Raw genomic sequence first — 21,531 nt, 5'->3', positions numbered from 1 at the left:
GCTCCAGGTCAGTGGACCACTTTTTGAGTAGTAGCAAGAGTGAAGTAGGGTCAAATCTGTTCGGTGAGAGACTCAGGGAGGGAGGTCGGAGAAATGGGGAAAAGGACGGAGGCAGAGACAGTCCGGCCGAGGAGGTGAGGATGTTAGGAAGAAGCCGAGACTCCGGACGCGAGCGAGGATGCGCAGCCTGGGCTGGGAGGCGGCGGGTGCGGGCGGCTCCGCGGCTGCGCGGGCTGCAGGCTGGGGGCGGACGCGTGCTGGCGGCGACGCAGTCCCGGCCCCGCGCCCGCGGCGCCCCCGCTGCGGCCCGAGCGGCCTGGCTGCGGGATCGGTGCGCAGTGATGGCGCGGTCGCGCCGGTCCTGGGCGCAGCTGCTGTTGCTCCTGCTGGCCGGGCCGGCAGCCTGTGCAGCCAGCCCGGCGGACGACGGCGCGGGCCCCGGGGGCCGGGGACCCCGGGGCCGCGCGCGGGGGGACTCGGGCGCCGACGAGGCGGTGCCGCGCCACGACTCCTCCTACGGCACCTTCGCCGGGGAGTTCTACGACCTGCGCTACCTGTCCGAGGAGGGTGAGGCTGCGGGAGGATGAGGGACTGCGGGAGCGGAGACCCGGGATGGGGGACGGAGGTGGCAGGAGTGGGGTGGGGGCGGGGGCGGGGAATCGGGTAGGAGGCAAACGGAGGCTCCGCTGGCTCAGCCGAGGCCCGACCGCGGAGCGCAAGGCTCACCCTGCCCATCAGCCTGGAGAGGAGACCCGGAGAGCTCTCAGCGCCTTCCACCCGCTGCTGGCTTTACAGGTGGGGAGACTGAGGCCGGGAGGGAGGTGGTCAGCCAAGTCCTGCGGACCTGCGGACAGGTGGGGCTGGGTAACCCCCCCCTGCCCCCCTCGCGCTCTCCCCCGCTTTGGCCAGCCCCCCAGCCCCCCAGTTTTCAGCGTCTATCTGTGACATGGATGGGGTAGCGGATGGTAAGGGAGGAGACTGCCATCTGGCCTAGAGTGTGTGAAATCAGAGTAGCTGGTGGGAAGCCAAAGTCCCTTCTTAAAGAGAGAGTGCCTTGTTTCCTCCGTGCCTGTATTGACCTAAATTTGCCGTGGCTAGTGTTCCAACTTAAGCTTCTGTTCCTGATCGCTGCCCAACACCTCCCCCCCACCACCTCCCCGGCCCCGCCAGAGCTGGGTCACCACCTCCTTCCCCACTTCCATCCCCCTTCTGTACTGTTTTCCCACATGTCATGGACCCCTAGTGTGAGCCACCATTGTTGGGGTCTCCTGAGTCCAGCTATTGGGGGTTTGTCACGTGGACCTCCCTGCACAGGCATTATTTCAGTGAGCACAAAAGCCAAGTTGATTCTCTTCAGAAGGAATGGAAACTGGCTTCTTATTTCCGCTGTTTGGAAAGTGATTTTTCTCTGCTAATAGGAATATCTAAGAATCAAGTTGGGGTTTGAAATGTTGTGTGTCCCAGCAGCTGATACCATGCTGGGTGTATCTGTTACTTAGGATTAAGTTTAGCTACCTACAACAAACACACATTAACAACACAAATAAGATAGAAATTCCTCTGTTACGTAAAGAAATCCAGAAGTAGGCGGTCTAGAACTGGTCATCTGAGATGCTAATCCTGGTCTTCTGCTTCTTCACAACTCTTAGTGTGTAACTTCATGGCCCCAAATGGCTGCTTGATCGCCAGCCATTACATTCACTTTCCAGAGAGTGGGAAAGAAGAAGTGGGAAGAAGAAGGTCACTGACTATAAAGAGATTACTCAGAAATCCCATGAAACAATTCCACTTACACTTCATTAGCCACAACCTAGTCATGTGCTCACACATAGGTGCAAAGGAGACTGGGAAATGTAGCCTTTTAGCTGGAAAGGAATATGACTAGTTCAAAAATTGGACTGACTGTATTCTATGGAGGAATGGATTTGGGGAAGTAGATTAGTTGGGTAGACGCTTACCTGTTGAAACAGGGACCCCAACATATAGTGGCTTAAATAAGATAGTTTATTTTTCTCTCACAAGAGTCTGACTGTTCTAGACTGGTAGGCCAGCTCTGTTCCACAATGTCATTCAATGATCTAGGTTCCTTCCTTGCTGTTCCTGCATGCCCTAAGGCTTTGTCCTCATCTGTGTGGAAGTCATGTTGCTTGCATGTCTTCTTTCAAGCTGGAGGAAATGAGAAAGAGAGGAAGTTCAGGACAAGCAGTTACCTTTTAGTCTGGTTGCACAAATCCCTGTTATTCACATTCCTTTGGCAAGAACCTAATCATATGACTTAGCTGTATGGGAGGCTTGAAAGTGGAGTCTTCTAGCTGGGCAACCATGTGGCCAGGGAGAAGGAGAGAATGCAGGGGCAGGGTAGAAGGATGGCAAGCAGAAGTCGAATCTATCACTCTGAGAAAGAATACATAGTATAGGACTTCCCTGGTGCTTCAGTGGTAAGAATCCACCTGCCAATGCAGAGGACATGGGTTTGATCCCTGGTCCCATACGTGGCAGGGCTGCCAAGCCCATGCACCGCAACTACTGAACCTGTACTCTAGAACCCCTGAGCTGCAATTACTGAGCCCACGTGCCCTAGAGCCCATGCTCCACAAGAGGAGCCACTGCAAGAAGAAGCCCATGCACCACAACTAGAGAGCAGCCCTGCTTTCTTCAACTAGAGAAAGCCTGTGCACAGCCACAAAAACCCAAAGCTACCAAAAAATAAGGACTACATAGTGTTAATACAAAACCCATCTCTTTCTGAAAGCATTTAATACATAGTGATGCTGTTCATAGTCTGCTTAGCACACTGCCAGGTGACTCAGAGGTGGCATGTGAGAAATTATATTCTCACTGGGCACATGTTCTCTAATGGAGGACAAGGTCAGATTCTATGTCAGTTTGTATATGCAAAGAGAATAGGGTTAGTTGTGTAGTCCAGGCAGTTTTATGAACATGGACAGCAAGTGGGCTGCAGCCCTAAGAAAGGCTTTATAGAGTTGAACCAGGAAGTCTAAGAGACTTTGGTGAGACGGAAGAGGGAGGCACTTAGGTGAGGTGACCCCACAGGGGTAAAAAGCCTGGGATCGATGTACAGATTCCTAGTTTGTCTGCTTGTCACCCTTGACCATTCGGCACATGCTGCCTGAAGCCTGGCTCTAACCCTCAAAAATCTGACAGTTCCAACCTCCTCCCTGGATGAAGCTTCATCTCCTATACCTGGAATTTTCTCTCTGACTCAACTTTCTTTTACAACCATCTCTCACTCCCTGTCTCCCTTGCACTGAGTCTTCATTGTCCATTCTGCTCCTTTCTTTGACCATTTTGCTTATCTTCAAAGGCTGACCCTACAACCATCTGGTGGGTGCTAGTGGGGATGTTTGTGGGGTAAGCCTCTCAGGAGTTAGCATCTCTCCCAGATTACCTTGGACCTAGGCTTTAGCCTTGTGGGTCCTGAGTAAAGACTTTCCCAAGATCCTTAGAAATCATCAGTGACACTGCCTTAAAAGGGTGCTGCCGGAGAGGGAGAAGCAGAACAGGGGATGTCCCAGAAGGGTGTCCCACCCAGGAGAAGGAAAAGAGGCCATCAGGAAGTGTCCTATGCCATGGGGAGGCCCAGGGAAGACTTAAAGTAGTTGACAGATTCAGAAAATGAGAGGTAATGGGCAAGTTCTCCTGGGATGAATTCAGTGGAGAAGGAAGGAGGGAGGGAGCCTAGTTGATGCTGGAGGAAGTGGCAAGTGAAGAGGTAGAAATAGTACCTTTAAACTATTCTTTCTTTCTGTCAGTGCAAGTGGGGTTATCTTTTTCTAGTGATTGGGCTACTTGTTTTCTCTATGCAGGGTACCCCCTTCTCAGGTTCAAAATTGCCAACAGACTGAAATTTTAATGATTAAAAAAAAGCAGCCTGATAGTATGAAATCAGAAAAAGGGAATTAGAATAATGGGATGGAGAATTTCCTGAAACTATAGGACAGCCCAGTGACCATTACCTACCTTGTTCAGAGACCATTTCTCCAGTGTCCAGATTGTGCAAGACCCCCAGGCCAGAGAGTGAACACTGGCCAATTTGATGTTTCTAATCACCTCCTAAAATGTTTGTTTTTTACTTATATTTTGATTTAATGATGCTAGTTTTCAGAATTCTTGGGGGCTCCCACAGTCTTAGCCCATACTACTCTTCCTTACAGTCCCAGCTAAATGCCACCTCTTTCAGGGAGTCTTCCCTGATGGTCTCCTCCCATTCCCTGCTGTTAGGAAGGGTATTTTCCCACAGCACACTGTCAAACCCTGCCGTGACCCTTGAACTCTCTGTGGTTGAGTTTGGATAAGTTCTTGGTGCTTGAATCCTATGATTCATACCTTTGCCCTTTGAGATTCTCAAGCCAGAATCTATGTATTCAGAATAACAATAGAATATAAATCAGATTACTGCATGATTATGGGCAAACCTCCTGTTCTGAGGGTCCTCTGAAAAAAAATCAAATTGGGCATTGAAAGTGAAAGTGTTAGTCGCTCAGTCATGTCTGACTTATTGCAACTGCATGGACTGTAGCCCACCAGGCTCCTCTGTCCATGGAATTCTCCAGGCAAAAATGCTGGAGTGGGTTGCTATGCCCTTCTCCAGGGGATCTTCCCGACCCAGGGATTGAACCTGGGTCTCCTGCATTGCAGGTGGATTCTTTACTGTCTGAGCCACCAGGGACGCATATATACTAAGATTAAAAAGACAACTTCCCAACATGGGTACATGCTGTAGTATCTGTTCATTTGTACTTCGGTTTGAACAAAGATAGCATCACCTTGTTCAGTGAAAAAGTAGAAACAGTATATTATACTGTTTGGGGGCAGAAAAATAAAATGAAAACAAATAACAGAAAATGTAAATAATTTAAAGGTAAATAATCTAAATCTAATTTATCTCCATGAATCTAGCCCAATCATAAGACTAATTTGTGCTGATTTTTAGTAAGTGCTTACTGTGTGCCAGTCCCTGTCCTAAGTGCTTTATCCATATTAACTTGATTCTTTAGGGCAATGCTCTGACTTAGACACTCTTGCTATTCCCACTTTAGAATTAAGGGAACTGACCTACAGAAGATTTAAATATTGTAGCTAAAGTCACACAGCTAGAAAGTAGGAGAGAACTGGGTGGGTTTGTTGATTGACCTTATGGATAAGGTGGTATAAGGTGTTGACCTTCTCTGGGAAATGCAATTGAACAGATAGGATGGGGCATTTTCATGGGCAAATTTGAGAAGAAGGGCTTGGAAGTGATGGGGTAGTCCGTTGGGAGCTGCAGGTTCCTGAGTGATGGCGTGCTACGATGAAAGCTTTGCTGAACAGACTCCACGTGGGTGGAATGTTCCATGTTACACAGCCCCTTGACATTTTTGCTTCTCTGTGTGGCTCTGCTAAGCAGAAATGATTCCGACAGTCCAGAAAGAGAAAGCGGCTGATGCAGTCACTCTCAGAGATGTGAACAGATAATTTCTGGTTAAAACTTCACAAGGAATTAAGTAGTAAATTAATACCTGAGAGCTGTGATACAAACAGTTAATTAGAAGCAATAAATAGCAAACCAGAAGCCATTAACCACCCAGTGGAATATGGCAAAACAGGCTCAAGGGATTGCAAAAAAGGAATGGATAGTGGCTGCGAGTTTGACAAGAGTGGAAACCACAAAAGCATGTTGAGAACCTGGAAAAATGAACCAAGAAAATAAGTGCCTCTTGTGTGATAGGAATAGCTGAAGGGAGAAAAAAATGGCTTTCATTCTGCCTCAAAACAGAATAGTTATTGGAGGGGTTTACAGGACACATGTCAGAAGAAGGGAAGTGAAAGAGAAAAAAACATTTGGCCCCAAACCAATATTATTTGGTCTTAACCCAAATTTTAATTTTAGATAAAGAGAGAAAAAAAAGATAGCACTAAATTGGAAAGTGGAGGGAAAGGAATAGATAAACAAAAACATAAAAAAACAGTAATAAGGGACTTCCCTGGTGGTCCAGTAGTTAAGAATCTGCCTTCCAATCCTGGGGATGCAGCTGCGATCCCTGAGAACTGTGTGCCCCGGGGCAGCTAAGCCCGTGTGCTACAACTGGAGAAGCCCCCATGCGCCCACAGGTAGAGAAAATCCCGAGCACTGCCACGAAGACCCAGTGCAGCCAAAATTAAAAATAAGTAAATAAAAAATTAAAAACCAATAATAATTTTTAAAGTGGGAGCATGGACAAAGCTAAGGGGAGAATGAGAAGCTGGCCGGTCTGGGTATCTGACCCATATTTCTCAGAAAGATGACTGAGTGTAGAATAGGTAGGGTGGGGAGAGGCCAGTAAAGGTCTCCAAGCAGCATTGTGACAAGATCCGATTGCTGTTTTAGAAACCTGGCACGCAGTGGAAGAAGTAGAAGGGAAGTAGGGAAATCAGATCGGAGGTGGTACAATGGCCAAGAAGCTGGCTCAGGTTTCAGGAGTGGGAATGGAAGGAATAGTGGTGGAGAAAGTGTTCCAGGTGGAGGAATCTAGGGTTTCAGGGTTGGGAGACTGGGGAGGCTGGTGGGATTCTTCGCTAAGACAGAAAACACAGGAGGAAGACCATCTGGGAGGTGTTGGGCGCCTGGAATCACTTTGCTTGTGTAACGTCCAGGCGGAAACCCCTGGAGGCAGCTGACGGTTGGGCTTAAATGTTGATATAGGAACAGGAGAAATGCTGAAAAAACTGTGAGGTTAGAAAAAGAATAACTCTAAAGAAAATGGGAGGAAAGAAATAATAAAGATGTGCAGTATTTAATGGAATAGAAACCAAATATTCAGTGCATATGTGCTAAGTCGCTTCAGTTGTGTCTGACCCTTTGCAACCCCATGGACTGTAGCCCACTAGGCTCCTCTATCCAGGGGATTCTCCAGGCAAGAATACTGGAGTGGGTTGCAAAGAGGATCAAAAAAGTAAAAAAGGATTTTTTGAAAATACAAATGAAAGGGTTATCCAGAGAAACAGAACTGATAGGATGTATGTGTGTGTGTGTGTGTGTGTGTGTGTGTGTGTGTGTGTGTGTGTGTGTGTGTGTGTAGATGAGAGAGAGTGTGTAGATGAAAGAGAGACCAATAGAGAGAGAAATTTGTTTTAAGGAATTGGCTCACACAATTTTGGAGTTTGGCAAGTCCAGAATCTGCAGGGCGGGCTGGCAGGCTGGAGCCCCAAGAGAGAGCCAATGTTGTAGTTCAAGGCTGAAGGCCATCTGCCACAGAATTCACTCTTCTTGGGGAATGTCGGTCTTTTTGTTCTGCCCAGCTGGGGGAGAAGCCTGCCCACATTATGGAAGGCAATCTGTTTTACTCAGAGTCCACTGATTTAAAATGTTAAATGTTTGTCTCATCCAAAAACACTCTCACAGAAACATCCAGAATATTGTTTGACTGTGTATCTGGGCACCTGGCCCAGCCAAGTTGACCCATAAAATTAACTATCACAATAGGATATGGACAAAATTGATCAAGAGAAAAAGAGAGAAGACAGACCATGTTAGGAATGGAAGAAAAAGGAGAACTAACCCTATGTGTATGTGTGCTCATTCGCTAAATCGTGTCCAGTTCTTTGTGACCCCCATGGACTATAGCCAGCCAGGCTCCTCTGTCCGTGGGATTTCCCAGGCCAGAATACTGGAGCAGGTTGCATTTCCTTCCCCAGAGGATCTCCCTGACCCAAGGATTGAACCTGCATCTCCTGCATTGCAGGCGGATTCTTCACCACTAGCCACGTAGGAAGCTCATTAAGCCTAGACATAGCAGAGATTTAAAAGCTAGTACATTGCAACCCAACATTAAAAAGACAGCTAACCCTATTTAAAATGGAGAAAGGCTCTAAATAGACATTTCTCCAAAGAAGATACACAAATAACCAATATGCACATGAAATTATACTCAGCATCGTTAGTCATTAAGGAAATGAAAATCATAATCATAACGAGATACCACTTCACATCTACTAGGCTGACTATAAAAATTTTAAAAAAGGACCCTTCCACAATACATTGCTGCTAAGAATGTAAAATGGTACAGCTACTTTGGAAAATAATTTGATAGTTCTTTACAAAGTTAAACATAAGAGTTATATGATATGGCAGTCCTACTCCAAGAGAACTTAAAACATATGTTCATACAAAAACTTGGACACAGATGTTCATGGCAGCATTATTCATAATAGTCAAAAAGTAGAAACAGCCCAACTATCTGTCAGCCTGTGAATGGATTAAAAACAGGTGGTATATCCATTCAATGGAGTATTCTATAAACGAAGAGAAATATCATTCATTCTGTGCACCCACCCAGGGTACTTAAAATTAGAATTCTACATTCAAAATAGTTTTCCCATAAAATTGTACAATGCATGCAAAATAGATCCTATTGAATATCATTTTCTAGATGTCAAGATGACAACTGCTAATAAGATGTGGTTTCTACAATACATTGTATTGGTAGTTAAGGATTAATACATTTAGTCTCTACCCATCAAGGTTCAGTCAGAAAGCCAGAAACCGATTTTTTAAGCTTTTTGAAAACCAGCCCAGATGACCAGCCCAGAGAGCTGTCTGAGAAGGTGTTGGGGGACTACAAAAGCAAAAAGGGAGCTCAGAGAAAGTCACTGTGGGAAGCAGCTGCCGGCCCTGGGGCTGAGGGAGCAGAGAAAAGGGCTTGAGGTTTTGAGAACCTGGGAGCTCAGACAAGGGACCTCAACCCAGAGGTTCACCCATCCTCTGAGAGTGGGCTGTCTGCCCAGCTAATGCTGGTTCCTTTGATGAGGCTGGTTCTGGGAGTCTAGAAAAGAAAAAGATAAAAAGGCTGGAAACTCGAACCAATTGCCACTGCAAGGATGAAGTGGAGTTGCTGAGGACTTGCTGATTGGACAGCAGTCAAACAGGAACAAATGGTCTTGTTTTGGCAGGTCCTCCTGCCTCCCAGCCCCCCTCTGTTTCCTTTTGACAGAACCTAGCCAGCTGGCAGAGGAGAAATGTGGTTTGCAGAGTCCTAGCCCATCCTAGAGCTGACTGTAGAGGCTGGGCTGTAGCTGAGATATAGGAGCCTAAATATTGGCATGTGGTCCCAACTTACTTTATTCCAAATAGGGAGATCATTTAATTTCAGGAAAAAAATAAATATTGCTCTATTTATCTTCTGATACCACACCCAGTTGTTGTCTTGAAATTCAGTGCTGGCACTCATGACCCCAAGAGGTTGAAGGGCGTGGTCCACAACAAGACCGTCCTCACTTCAGACCAGCTGGCTACCGATCCAAGGGCCACCCACAATCCCCCTCGAGTTCTGTAATTCACTAGAATATCTCGGAGGATTCAGAAATGGGCTATGCATACAATTGTAGTTTTAGTATCAAGGAACTCAAGAACACTCAGGAACAGCCAATGAAGACGCACACAGGTCAGAGTCTGGGGGCCCACAAATGGAGTTTTCATGTGCTGTCCTGGAAGGAAATATTCGTCTCCGTGAAATCAGGACATGTCACCCTCTTGGCACTTCAGTGTGTTCACCAGCCAGGAAGCTGCGTTCAGCTTCAGTGTCCAAAGTTTCTGTTGGGGTTTCATCACCTAGGCATGGCTGCTTTAATCATTAGCTACATTATTGAACTTAGTCTCCAGCCCTTATACACTCCTCTCCCCTCTGCCCCACGTGGGCTGGCTCAAAGCCCCAAACCTGTAACCATGTGTTTGGTCTTCCTACTGACCAGCCCCCCCGTCCTGAGTCATAAATGCAGGTGTGATCCCAAGGGGCTCACGAATAACAAAGACCCACTGGGAAATTCCAAGGATTTAGCATCTCCCTCCCTCCCAGGAACCTGGGACAAAAACCCATCAAATTCTTTATTATACCACATCTTACAGGACTTCCCCGGTGGTCCAGTGGCTCAGAATCCACCTGCCAATGCAGGGGACATGGGTTCTATCCCTGGTCTGGGAAGATTCCACATGCCAAAGGACAACTAAGCCCACATACCACAACTACTGAGCGAATGTGCTGCAACTACAGAAATGCACGTGCTCTAAAGCCTGTGCGCTGCAACAAGAGAAGCCACCACAACAGGAAATCCATGCACCACACCAGGAGAGTAGCCCCCGTTTGCTGCAGCTAGAGAGAGCCCCCCCACAGCAACCAAGACCCGCTGCAGCCAAAAATAAATAACTTTTAAAAACATCTTACAAAATGAGAGAAACGTGACATTATTAAATGATGCCGAAATTCATTTGACGACATAAGTTCTCATTCCAAGATTTAGAAGCATATAAGATAAAAGGGAATCAGTGCTAGAAAAACCCCGAGAAACAAGCCATCTGCCAACACTAAATAAACTAGTTCAGTACATTTATAAGTGACCTTTGTTCTAAAACTTGCTCTTACTTGGAGCTTAGAAACCCATTCTTCTAGAGATGATCTTACCCAATGGTTAGTTTAAAAATGTAACAGTAATAATAAACCAATGATAATAATGACTGGCGTTTATTGAGCTGGAAACCTGCTGTGTGCCGATGAATTATTCTAGATGCTAGAAAGTATAATGGAAGAAGATGGGGAACCTTAGTCAGAAACAAAATTACATGAGATTGTCTCTTTCAGACACCTCTAGAATCTTAACATATGTAAGTAGTCGTTTCATTCCTGGATAAATATCCTGAGAAAAAAATGGCCATGGCATTGTACTGAGAGCTAAAAGGAAGAACGTATAGGAAGATGCTTGACATAGTTGTAGTACTGAATTCAATAAATATCAAGATAAAAACTCATCCAAGGCAGAACTCAGTCTGTAGTACTGAAGTGGATGTAGGACTTAGCATAAAATAAGCATGAAAGTAGAAAAAGTAATGCATTCTGCCCAAGTACTTAAGGATGGTGAAAAGGTAGGGTTGTACTTTAGCATGTGATCAACATATAGGGTGGTTCTAGAGGGGTAGGATGGAAGAGGTGGGAGGGAGGCTGAAGAGGGAGGGAATATACGTATACTTACAGCTAATTCACGTTGTACAGCAGAAACCAACACAACATTGTGAAGCAGTTATCTTCCAATTAAAAAAAAAAGATCTAGGGTAGTAAAGATGAACAGATATCTATCTGGTAGTAGAGATGAACACAAAATGCACAGATATAAACCAGGCAAGTGTGACCTGTTGGTTTTCAAGTATAATTTAATGAAACGAAGTAAACAAAACCTCATTTAAAAAAGCATTACAAGTCACAAAAGACTTCAAAATAGTGAGAAAAGAAAAACTAATACAATAATTTTTTAAAAGTGTATTTGCATTGCCTAATATCTATGGGTGATTTAATTTATTCATTGCGTAATCATTTCAATGTCCAGTGCCAAGCACTGTGCTGGGCAGAGAATACCAGATGACTCACACACAATTCCCGTGTACACGGAGTGAACAGCCTAGAATAAAAATATTTGTGGTCACAAACTGGAAGCTCAGTGCAGGCTCTCCTTTGATGTGTGGTTGAATGCATTATGATGTTAAGTCATCTTATAAGAAAGATGCATGAAATGATGTGATTAACAGATTTATATGAGATATGAAAATGTTCTCTACAGCTTAATGAAAAGCAAGTTCACAGAAACAGAGAGATCCTATTGTAATATATAGCTATAAATGGAAAGCCTCTGCTATCAAATAGAGAATTGTTCCTTCTTTCTCGTAGAGCAAATGTATTGTATAAAATTCTATTTTCATGCTTCAAATGGACAGTGGTGAGTGAGTGGTTATGATATTATTCAGTGCCCTACCTGTAAATGAGGAGAAAGCCCTTTCTCAGTTAACACGTAGGCTGGGTTCAAAGATGTGGGCCCACACCCACCCTCATGAAGAGGGTGATTAGGCATCAACTGAGCTCTTTTCTGAGGCCTTGACCGTTTCTAGATTCGTGCGATAGAGAATAGTCAACCTAAAAAGTAGCATTTCTCATTGGAAACGCTGTTCCTGGATTTTCTAACCATTATTTATTCTCACTGGCCAGGTTACCCTTTCCCTACTGCTCCTCCTGTGGATCCATTTGCCAAAATCAAAGTGGATGACTGTGGAAAGACTAAGGGCTGCTTTAGGTTGGTAGATCTGTGAGTTGGAGAACTTTAAAGCTAAGACTGATTTGCTTCTCAAGGTAGTATTTAAATTGCATGCAGTTCACTCTCACCAGGGGCCCACTCCCCTCATAACTTCAGCACAGATGTAACCTATTTCCAATGGCCAGCCCAGGTTGCAGTCTTAAAGGCCTTGAGCTGTCTCACGCCCCTTGGCCCTAGAACTTACTTCTCTGGTTCTTCATTTATGACTGTATGCCATTGACTCGGGGGTCTAACCAGTTGGCTGTATGAAGAAGAATTACATGACACAGAATTTGTCTCTGCTCATTCAGCACGGGTGTGGGCAGGGCAGGCAATAATATTGGGTTGGCCCAAATGTTCTTTTAGGTTTTAGCATCTTATGGAAAAACCACCCAAACGAGCATTTGGGCCAACCCATCAGATGTGTCTAAGACCCAATTCCTTTTTAAAACAATGGTCATGACTGTGGATAGCTATATGATCCTAGCTAGTCAGTATGCACTGATTATAGTGTCCAGCTAGTTATTTTAGATCTACTGCCTGATTACTAGTAGTATTCTATCTAGATGTGATAGACTGGAGCTAGAAAACAGCATTGTAGACAGTTGCCTTCCATCTAGGCAGCTCTGCTTTGTTGGGAAAGCCTCCTTTTCTTTGAGTCCTTTATTTCTAAAAACAAATTGTCCTTGAGTAAAGATTTTGATGGCCATTGCAATGAATGTGGGTTGTTTTTTTTTTTGGTTCGGGACTCAAAGTCCAAGGACTAAAAACTGAATATAGGGGGTTTGAGTTTTTGGATTGCAAAAGTATTTCCAAGGAATTTTAAAAAATCTAGTGATACTATTATTATTGAGGAAGATAGCCAGCAATGAATAATTCTGGTGATTAGGGGATATTTTTGAGAAGAATAGGAGTTTTAGTGTCCTGCTGGCTTCAGGGAGACTTGCTTTCTGGCCCACTCACTTAGCTTTGCTCACCCGTTTCAGCTTTTTCACTCTAGTTCCTATGGTCTTGAGCTTACACCCCTTGCCAGCTGCTCAGGGTGTATGCCTGCAAAGCTGCATGTTCCCTGTCTCCCTCCTCCATCAGTACTTAGCAGCCTTGCATCCTATACCTTTAGATACCTTTTATCTGAGCTTAGATTATCCCACCCATTGCTGTTCAGTTGTTTCTGAAAGGCAGTATTCCTAAAACTAGGGCTTGCTGATCCTCAAAGGATCCACAAGTTCTCTGTAAGAAAATTTAAATTCATGTTTTCATTTCACTGATGCTCCTTAAACGGATTGACGAATGCATAATCTGATTATCTGCATAAACATCTTACTTTGGTGTCTGAATTGTATTAGCCCCAAGCAGCTCGATAGAGCAAAGGCAAATTTTTAAAGTAAATGATGCATTTGGATCCAGTGAATATAAATAAATGAGGCATTCGTTTGGTGCCTTGTATGTATAAGGGTTTTGGAGCAGTTCAAACAGATAAAAGTGGAGGAGAATGGAGTCGAGTCTAGTAGTAAGACACAAGTTCAAAATAAAGACCCCACAGAGTACAATCAGACATACCATGGGTGGGTAAGTAGGAAGTACGTTTCAGCCAATGACGTCATTTATCCCCTGAATGCTCTGAATTTAAAAGGTCCTGGTTTTGTAGTTTAATCTGTATTCAGTTTGTACATTTTTGTTAATTGAAAATTTGTAAATGAAAAGAAATGGGAATCTAAATTATTTAAATTGTTAACTCAGGATTTTTTTGTTCTCTAAAAGGAGTCAGAAATAATTTGGTAGTAGCGAATATTTGAGAAACTCTAATAAGATGTAGAGAACCCTGGCTAGGACTTGAGGCCCGTGCCACAGCTTGATTCACTCTGCAAGTCCCTTCTCATCTCTGGACCTCGTTTGTACATAGATAAAGAGGAGCGGATCATCTTCACAGTCTCTCCTGAATGAAACTGTGATTTTGAGATCCCAGGTAGCAGAGATCTGATTCATATTGTCTAGCATCCTGCCTGACACAGAGATGCTCTCTTAATGTATTTTGAATACGTAGAGGAGGAAGCAGTAATACCTGTTTTGGTATATCCTATAGATACGGCAAACCGGGCTGTAACGCAGAGACGTGCGACTACTTCCTTAGCTACCGGATGATAGGGGCTGATGTGGAATTTGAGCTGAGTGCAGACACCGATGGTTGGGTAGCAGTTGGATTCTCTTCAGACAGGAAAATGGTAAGACACAAATCATGGTGGAAGGTGATTTTTCTCTTCAGTCTGCTGTACCACTTTAGATTTTAGAGAATGAGCGTGGTTATGTTTCCCTAAGCGCCCATGCCACTTTTAAATGGGTGAAGCCAATTCCTGGTATTTGATTTTCTTTTTCCAAGCAAGTAAATTGATCACAGCATGATAGCAATTAATCTAGTTATGGCTCTCCGATTAGAAGTTAAAAAAAATAATTCAAGTTATTTTAAACAGAGAAGGAACGGTTAGTTATGAAAGTATAGGGTATCTCCTGGTACCTGTATTCATTAGTTAATTCCACAATCATGCTGCAAGAGAGCCCCGGCAAACCACATGGCTGATAACAGTCAACACTGATTTATTGCTCACATGTGTATGGATTGGCTGGGACTCAGTTGCTTTTGGCTCCAGTCCATGGCTTGGATTCAGGTATTGTCTAATCATTCTGGAACCAGTGGCTCCCAAGGCATGTTTTTTTCATGGCAGAGTCAGAAGCACAAGAGTCATCCAGGCTGATTTCAAACCAGTGTTCACATCACATCTGCTGGTAGTATTCCACTGCCCAGAGTAAGTCACCCAGCCTAGCCCAGAATGAAAGGGCAGAGAAGTATCCTTCCCAACCAAGAGGGCTTGTGAAGGTGTAGATATATAATACAACAACAGGGGAGTGAAGAATTGGGTCCAGCAATTCAATATTCCACATCATACATTGTCAAGAATGCATCTGGCCCTCAGAAAGGACAGTGGCCAGGAACAGGCAGGATCCCAGGTTGCTGTCCATTCCTTATGTCTGCTTCTCTCTGTGCCTCTGCCACATTCTCCCCTCTTTCTTCCAGAGCCTCATCATTTGCATTGTGCCAAGGTGCTTCCCAAACAGCCACACTTTCTCAGGCTGTTGAACCTTTGCATGTGCGGCTGCTTTTTGTATAAGATGCTTCTCTTCACCTGGTCTGTTTTGAGGCTCTTAGAATGAGATGAGGGCAGCAGGAGTGGTGGGAAGGGCCCAGGTTTCAGATATGTTTTGAAGGTAATACTGACAGGCTTTTGCTGGTGGATTGGACCTGGATTATAGGTGGGTCATAAGAAGAGATTCAGGGATCAGGCTAAGCAATCAAAACTCCATTGAGTTTGTTTTTGGAGAGGTTGCTAGAAGAATGAGCTTCTCATTCCAGGCTGCAAAACAATGGGTCCACCTGGTAAGACTGCCTGGATACTAGTCTACATCACTTATCTCCTACTTCAGGTCAATGGGAGAAAGAGTAGTTGTGTGCCATCCAACAGGCTGGCTTGCAGTGCAATTGACCATTTCTTGTCCAAGAATGAATTTGCACCCATGGTACAGCTATTACCATTAGGGAGCTCAGAGGAGGGAGGTTGAGTAAGAAGCATCCAAATTTCATGTTTGACATTTTGCTATCTAAAGGCCTTTAAAATCTAGGTTTCTTTTTCTCTTCCGATTACTCTAAGAAGCACAGATTTAAAAAATTTTCAAAACCTGATGCATAGGAAAAGCAAAATGGAACCTCTTTGTAATAGTCATTGACTTTTGGGGGGAAATAATGCATTGCTGACTTATTTATTAGATTTTATTCTTTAGAGAGGTTTTAGGTTCACAGCAAAATTGAAGCGGGTACAGAAAATTTCCATATACCCTGTCCCCACACATGCAGAGCCTCCCCCATTATCAGCATTCTCCACAGAGGGGTACATTTCTTATAGCTGATAAAACACCTTTAACTTTTTTAGTTTTTTTTTTTTAATGTTAATCCTATAGACAAGTTGCAAGAGTAGGACCGTTGTCGTTGTTGTTTGGTCACTCAGTCATGTCCGACTCTTTGCGACCCTGTGGATTGCCTCATGCCAGTCTTCCCTGTCCTTTGCTAGCTCCTGGAGTTTGATCAAATTCACGTCCATTGTGTTGGACATGTTCATGTCCAACCATCTCAGCCTCTGTTGCCCCCTTCTCCTTCTGCTTTCAATCTTTCCCAGCGTCAGGGTCTTTTCCAATGAGTTGTCTCTTCGCATCAGGTGGCCAAAGTATTGGAGCTTCAGCTTCAGTCTTTCCAATGAATATTGAGGACTGATTTCCTTTAGGATTGACTGGTTGGATCTCTTTGCTGTCCAAGGGACTCTTAAGAGTCTTCTCCGGCACCACAGTTTGAAAGCATCAGTTCTTCAGTGCTCAACCTTCTTTATGGTCCAACTCTCACATCTGTACATGACTACTGGAAAAACCATAGCTTTGACTAGATGGACCTTTGCTGGCAAATTAATGTCTCTGCTTTTTAATTCGCTATCTAGGTTTGTCATAGCTTTTCTTCCAAGGAGTAAGCATTTTAATTTCATGGCTACAGTCACTGTCTGCAGTGATTTTAGAGCCCAGGAAAATAAAGTCTGTCACTGTTTCCATTTTTTTCCCCATCTATTTGCCATGAAGTGATGGGACTGGATGCCATGATCTTCGTTTTTTGAATGTTTAGTTTTAAGCCAGCTTTTTCACTCTTATCTTTCACCTTCATCAAGAGGCTTTTTAGTTCCTCTTCGCTCTCTGTCGTAAGGGTGGTGTCATCTGCATATCTGAGGTTACAGATATTTCTCCTGGAAATCTTGATTCCAGCTTGAGCTTTATCCAACCCAGCATTTTACATGATGTATTCTGCATATAAGTTAAATAAGCAGGGTGACGATATACAGCCTTGACATACTCCTTTCCCAATTTTGAACCAGTTCATTCTTCCATGTCTGATTTTAACTATTGCTTCTTGACCTGCATACAGATTTCTCAGGAGGCAGGTAATGTGGTCTGGTATTCCCATCTCTTGAAGAATTTTCCACAGTTTGTTGTGATCCACACAAAGACTTTAGCATAGTCAATGAAGCAGAAGTAGATGTTTTTCTGGAATTCTCTTGCTTTCTCTATGATCCAACAGTTGCTGGCAATAGGACCATAAATTCCTATATATATATATATAGATATGTTTCACCTGTTGTTCAGTTGCTAAGTTGTGTCCAACTCTTTGGGACACTATGGACTGCAGCACGCCAGCCTTCCCTGTCCTTCGCTATCTCCCAGAGTTTGCTCAAACTCATGTCTCTTGAGTCGGTGATGCCATCCAACCATCTCATCCTCTGTCATCCCCTTCTCCTCCTGCCCTCAATCTTTCCCAGCATCAGGGTCTTGTCCAATGAGTTGTCTCATAAACTCCTATATATATGTTTCACCAAATGGTAACTTTTTATTGTGGTAAAACATATACAACCTAAAACTTACTATTTTAACAGTTTTAAAGTATACAATTCAGTGGCATCAACTACATTCATGGAACCACCACCATCTGCTTCCAGAACGTTTTCACAAACCGTAACGTTTGCTGCACGTGCTTTATCTCTCTCTGCTGCTGCTGCAACTGCTGCTACTACTCTGACATCTACTACTTACTATTTTCATTATTTTCTACAAACTTGAGAGGTTAAATTGAAGGTATCATGACTCTTTAGCCCTAAATATTTAAGCGGGTATTTCCTAAAATCAAGGATATTCTTTTTCATTATATAATTTATTAAATTTGGGAAGTTTAACATAGATACAGTAGTATTATCAGATACACTGTCTACCATCAAAAGTTGCCCTTTGCCCCAATACTATGCTTTATAGAAAATTTTATGATTCAGGGGTCTGTCTAGGGACACCATTAGTTGTCATGTGTTGACATGACAATATCTTTAGTCTTCTTGATTTTGAAACAGTTTTTTAACTTTTTCTTTTTTGATCTTTCATGATATTGACCCTTTTGAAGGTTGTAGGCCACTTTTTTTGGTAGAATGACCTTCAACTTGGATTTGATTGTTTGCTCATGATTAGGTTAAGTGTCTGTGTTTTTGGCAGGATTACTAGAGAGCTGGTGACCTAATCTTCCCTAAGTGGCACATGAGGAGACACTCAATGTCAGATAAGGTGGTGTAAACTCTGGTTACTTGATTAAAGCTTTTTAATGGCATTTAAAACAATTTTGGGGGTGGGACTTCCAATTACAGAGGTCATGGAATGTATATTTTGGAGTAAAATTTCTCTCAAGCAGAACAGTTTGCCTAAGATGCACCTTTAACTTTTTTTTCCATCATCTTTTGTGTTAGGGTGGTGACGATGTCATGGCCTGCGTCCACGACGACAATGGCAGGGTCCGCATACAGCACTTCTATAACGTAGGCCAGTGGGCAAAGGAGATTCAGAGAAACCCTGCCAGAGATGAAGAAGGAGTTTTTGAGAACAATCGGGTCACCTGCAGATTTAAACGGCCTGTAAACGTTCCCAGAGATGAAACGATTGTCGATCTGCATTTGAGTTGGTATTACCTGTTTGCTTGGGGTCCAGCCATTCAGGGTAAGCTTACATTTTGGCACCTGGATTAAACACCAGACACTGCTGTGCTAGAGTCATTATTGACTGGGAGTCATTATTTACAAGAAAGTGATGAGCACTTTGTATAACATAGAAAAAGGAAACATGATCCTGCCTTCAGAATATAGTAATGGACTTACTATGCACATGACCACAGAATGGGACAAGTTATACACATGCATAGTTAAAGCAGGATATGCAAGATAATATATGATGAGCTCTGGCTTGATGAAACAGACCGTCTGTCTGCTGTATATGGTGTATGGACTCTAATTCTCATAGTGGTCTCATTTACTTCTCACCATGTCCTCCAGAATTGTAGGAATTATCATCCTCATTTTAGAGAGCTTAAGGAATCTGCTCAGGGGATTCCCAGGTGGCACTAGTGGTAAAGAATCCACCTGCCAATGCAAGAGACTGAAGAGACTCATGTTCAGTCCCTGGGTTGGGAAGATACCCTGGAGAAGGAAATGGCTACCAACCCCAGTATTCTTGCCTAGAAAATTCCGTGGACTACAGTTCACTGGTTCACAAAGAGTTGGATACGACTGAGTGACTGACACTTTCACTTTTTTTGTTCCATCCATTGCCTAATATGATCTTTTTCTTTCCTTCAAATTGTTGCCATTGATTGATTGGAAATTTTATGCCTTTCTTTGCCTGTTTCTAGTTGGGAAAACATCTGGATGCCTCCAGATTTGTGACCCCTTTTCCATTTGCTTATTTCCCAGGTTACTGACAATGAATCTGCAATTATATTTTTGATTACTGTTAGTACCCTGGGAAATAAACTATGTCTTAGGCTGGAGAAATGAAATCATTTTAAATGATGGGATTTGGAATCTAAAATGCCGAGTTTAAGTGTTGATTCTGCCCCTTGGTAGCTGTATCTAGCCTTTATCTGAATTCTGAATTCTAATTTCTTTTTATCTAAAATGAGGATAATAATGATATTGAATTCATAGCATTATTCTAAGGGTTGAATGAAAACAAGTATTTGACATTGCTGGAAAGTGCTGTACCTCGGAAGGTCATCTTCTTATACATATAGCATCATGGCCCAGTATTCCAAGGCCTCCCCAACACTGGAGACTTTGCCTGATAAGCACTCTCAGCATTCTGTCATTGTTCTCAATTATCTCCAAACAACATGGACGCATTCCTACCTTACAGACAGGCTTGTGCTTTTCCTGTCTCGTGAACACTATTCTCCTGGCTCTCTGGTGATCAAACCCTATCCATCTTCTTAAGGTCTCTCAAAGAGGATAAACTGTGAGCTGAGCCTTGAAGGGAGGATATGGGATTAGATGTCTCTCAAGAAGGGCATAAACTGGAGGTACATGGTTAAGCCTGGGAATTCACGAAGGTGACCGATGAGTGAGGTTAGGGAAGAGAGGCGAGTAGGACCTGTTGAGACAAAACCTCTTGCCAACCTGAGGAGTTTGGTTTGTGTTAACAAGAGCCAGCATGGACACTGGGGTAGGGGCTGGGCATGTCAAGTATGGCACGGCTTCCCTGGCAGATAGTACCTTCAGAACCCTGCCTTTGAGGCCTGTTTTCCAAGGAGATCTTTGCTCTGAACTCATAGGCATGTCTCCCTCCCCCAAGTTTCATATTGGTTAATCAAAAGGTCAGGCCCTTCCTATCAGTTTTAGCTTATAAAGCAGCCTTTACATACAGCCTTTCCCTTTTTCCTCTTCTAACCAGCTCAAAAAATGTTTTCCGTCCAAAGACTTGTTTGGTATCTTAATTCTCCTACTTTTGTACCACTCCATTCCACTCTGCCAGACAGACATGCAAACTTATAGACACAGAGCACATCCTGTGATCTGGCCTGGGCAGGCTACCACTTTATATCCCATAAACTTCCATCTGCAAGGGAGTTGGTCAGGAGTTGTTAATGAGCCAAATATTAATATTAAAAATATATTTGAAAAAAATAGCAGCTCTTTGAAGATTTGTCTCATTTTTCTGTGGTTTGCGTGTATCATTTAAAATCTGTACCTTTTTTCTCTTGCTGCTTCCTTTTTCTTTCTTTCTTCTCAAAGGCTCTATCACCCGACATGATATAGACTCACCACCGACTTCAGAGCGCGTTGTCAGTATTTACAAGTACGAGGACATTTTTATGCCATCGGCTGCCTATCAGACCTTCTCCTCTCCGTTCTGTCTGCTTCTAATTGTTGCCCTGACCTTCTACTTATTGATGGGAACCCCTTAACCACAGTGGCAGAGCCAACAAAGTCAATGCATTAGAAAGCCTTTAGTATATTTTTAAAAAATATTCAGTATTATTTTAGCTTCTATTATGTAAAAAAATAAAAACAAGGCACAGATGATTCAGCTTTTTGGAAAAAAGAGCAAGCTTCTTTTCTAATTGAAGAGTGTTGTTTAATGATGACCCATACTTTTAGAAAGTACTTAAAACTTTTCTAAGCACTCATTTTCAAATATGTTTTCTTACTTGAGCTTTACAACATGTCTGAGTTAGCTTGACGAAAATGATTATTGCCATCATTATTATACTGATTGGAATTTGAGACCCAAGAAGATACTTTTTATGACTCTTGTGCCATGTAGCCTTGGCTGCTCAGTCAGATGACACATAGCAAAGCAGAGAAAGCCAGGCTTAGAAACTATGTCTCTAAACAACCTTCACTCTTCCAACTACAGTTCAAGAGAGTTATTTGGAGTAATACTAAAGATAACTTCGCTGGATGGCCCAAGTTCACAGTCAGCCTTCTAGGCAGAAGAACTTTAAAATTTCCGCAGAGCATGAAGGTCTTTAGATATTTACACAGCTCATGAGGA

General features: G+C 43.5%; 1 protein-coding gene across 1 annotated transcript; it reads left to right on the top strand.

Annotated features, from left to right (window-relative positions):
• Window positions 1-236: 236 nt before the first annotated feature.
• On the top strand, window positions 237-21,258 carry FRRS1L (ferric chelate reductase 1 like). Its single transcript, XM_081526060.1, has 5 exons — window positions 237-567; window positions 12,003-12,087; window positions 14,171-14,309; window positions 18,456-18,702; window positions 20,769-21,258. Exons 1-5 carry the CDS (start codon window positions 342-344, stop codon window positions 20,939-20,941), a joined length of 870 nt encoding a protein of 289 aa, XP_081382186.1. The 5' UTR covers window positions 237-341; the 3' UTR covers window positions 20,942-21,258.
• Window positions 21,259-21,531: the final 273 nt, after the last annotated feature.

This window comes from Giraffa tippelskirchi, chromosome 1 (genome assembly GCF_054371585.1).
Source record: "Giraffa tippelskirchi isolate mGirTip1 chromosome 1, T2T-mGirTip1v1.2.pri, whole genome shotgun sequence".
Taxonomy (NCBI): Eukaryota; Metazoa; Chordata; class Mammalia; order Artiodactyla; family Giraffidae; genus Giraffa; species Giraffa tippelskirchi.
Note: the sequence above shows the minus strand (reverse complement) of the source record. Positions and strands in the feature narration are given on the sequence as shown.

What these genes read in the sequence shown, in the direction of transcription:
- FRRS1L (XM_081526060.1), top strand. Translation starts at nt 342, where the DNA reads ATGGCGCGGTCGCGCCGGTCCTGGGCGCAGCTGCTGTTGCTCCTGCTG. An exon ending in AAGACTAAGGGCTGCTTTAG is followed by an intron (nt 12,088 to 14,170) that starts GTTGGTAGATCT and finishes TATATCCTATAG; the next exon opens with ATACGGCAAACCGGGCTGTA. An exon ending in TTGGGGTCCAGCCATTCAGG is followed by an intron (nt 18,703 to 20,768) that starts GTAAGCTTACAT and finishes TTCTTCTCAAAG; the next exon opens with GCTCTATCACCCGACATGAT.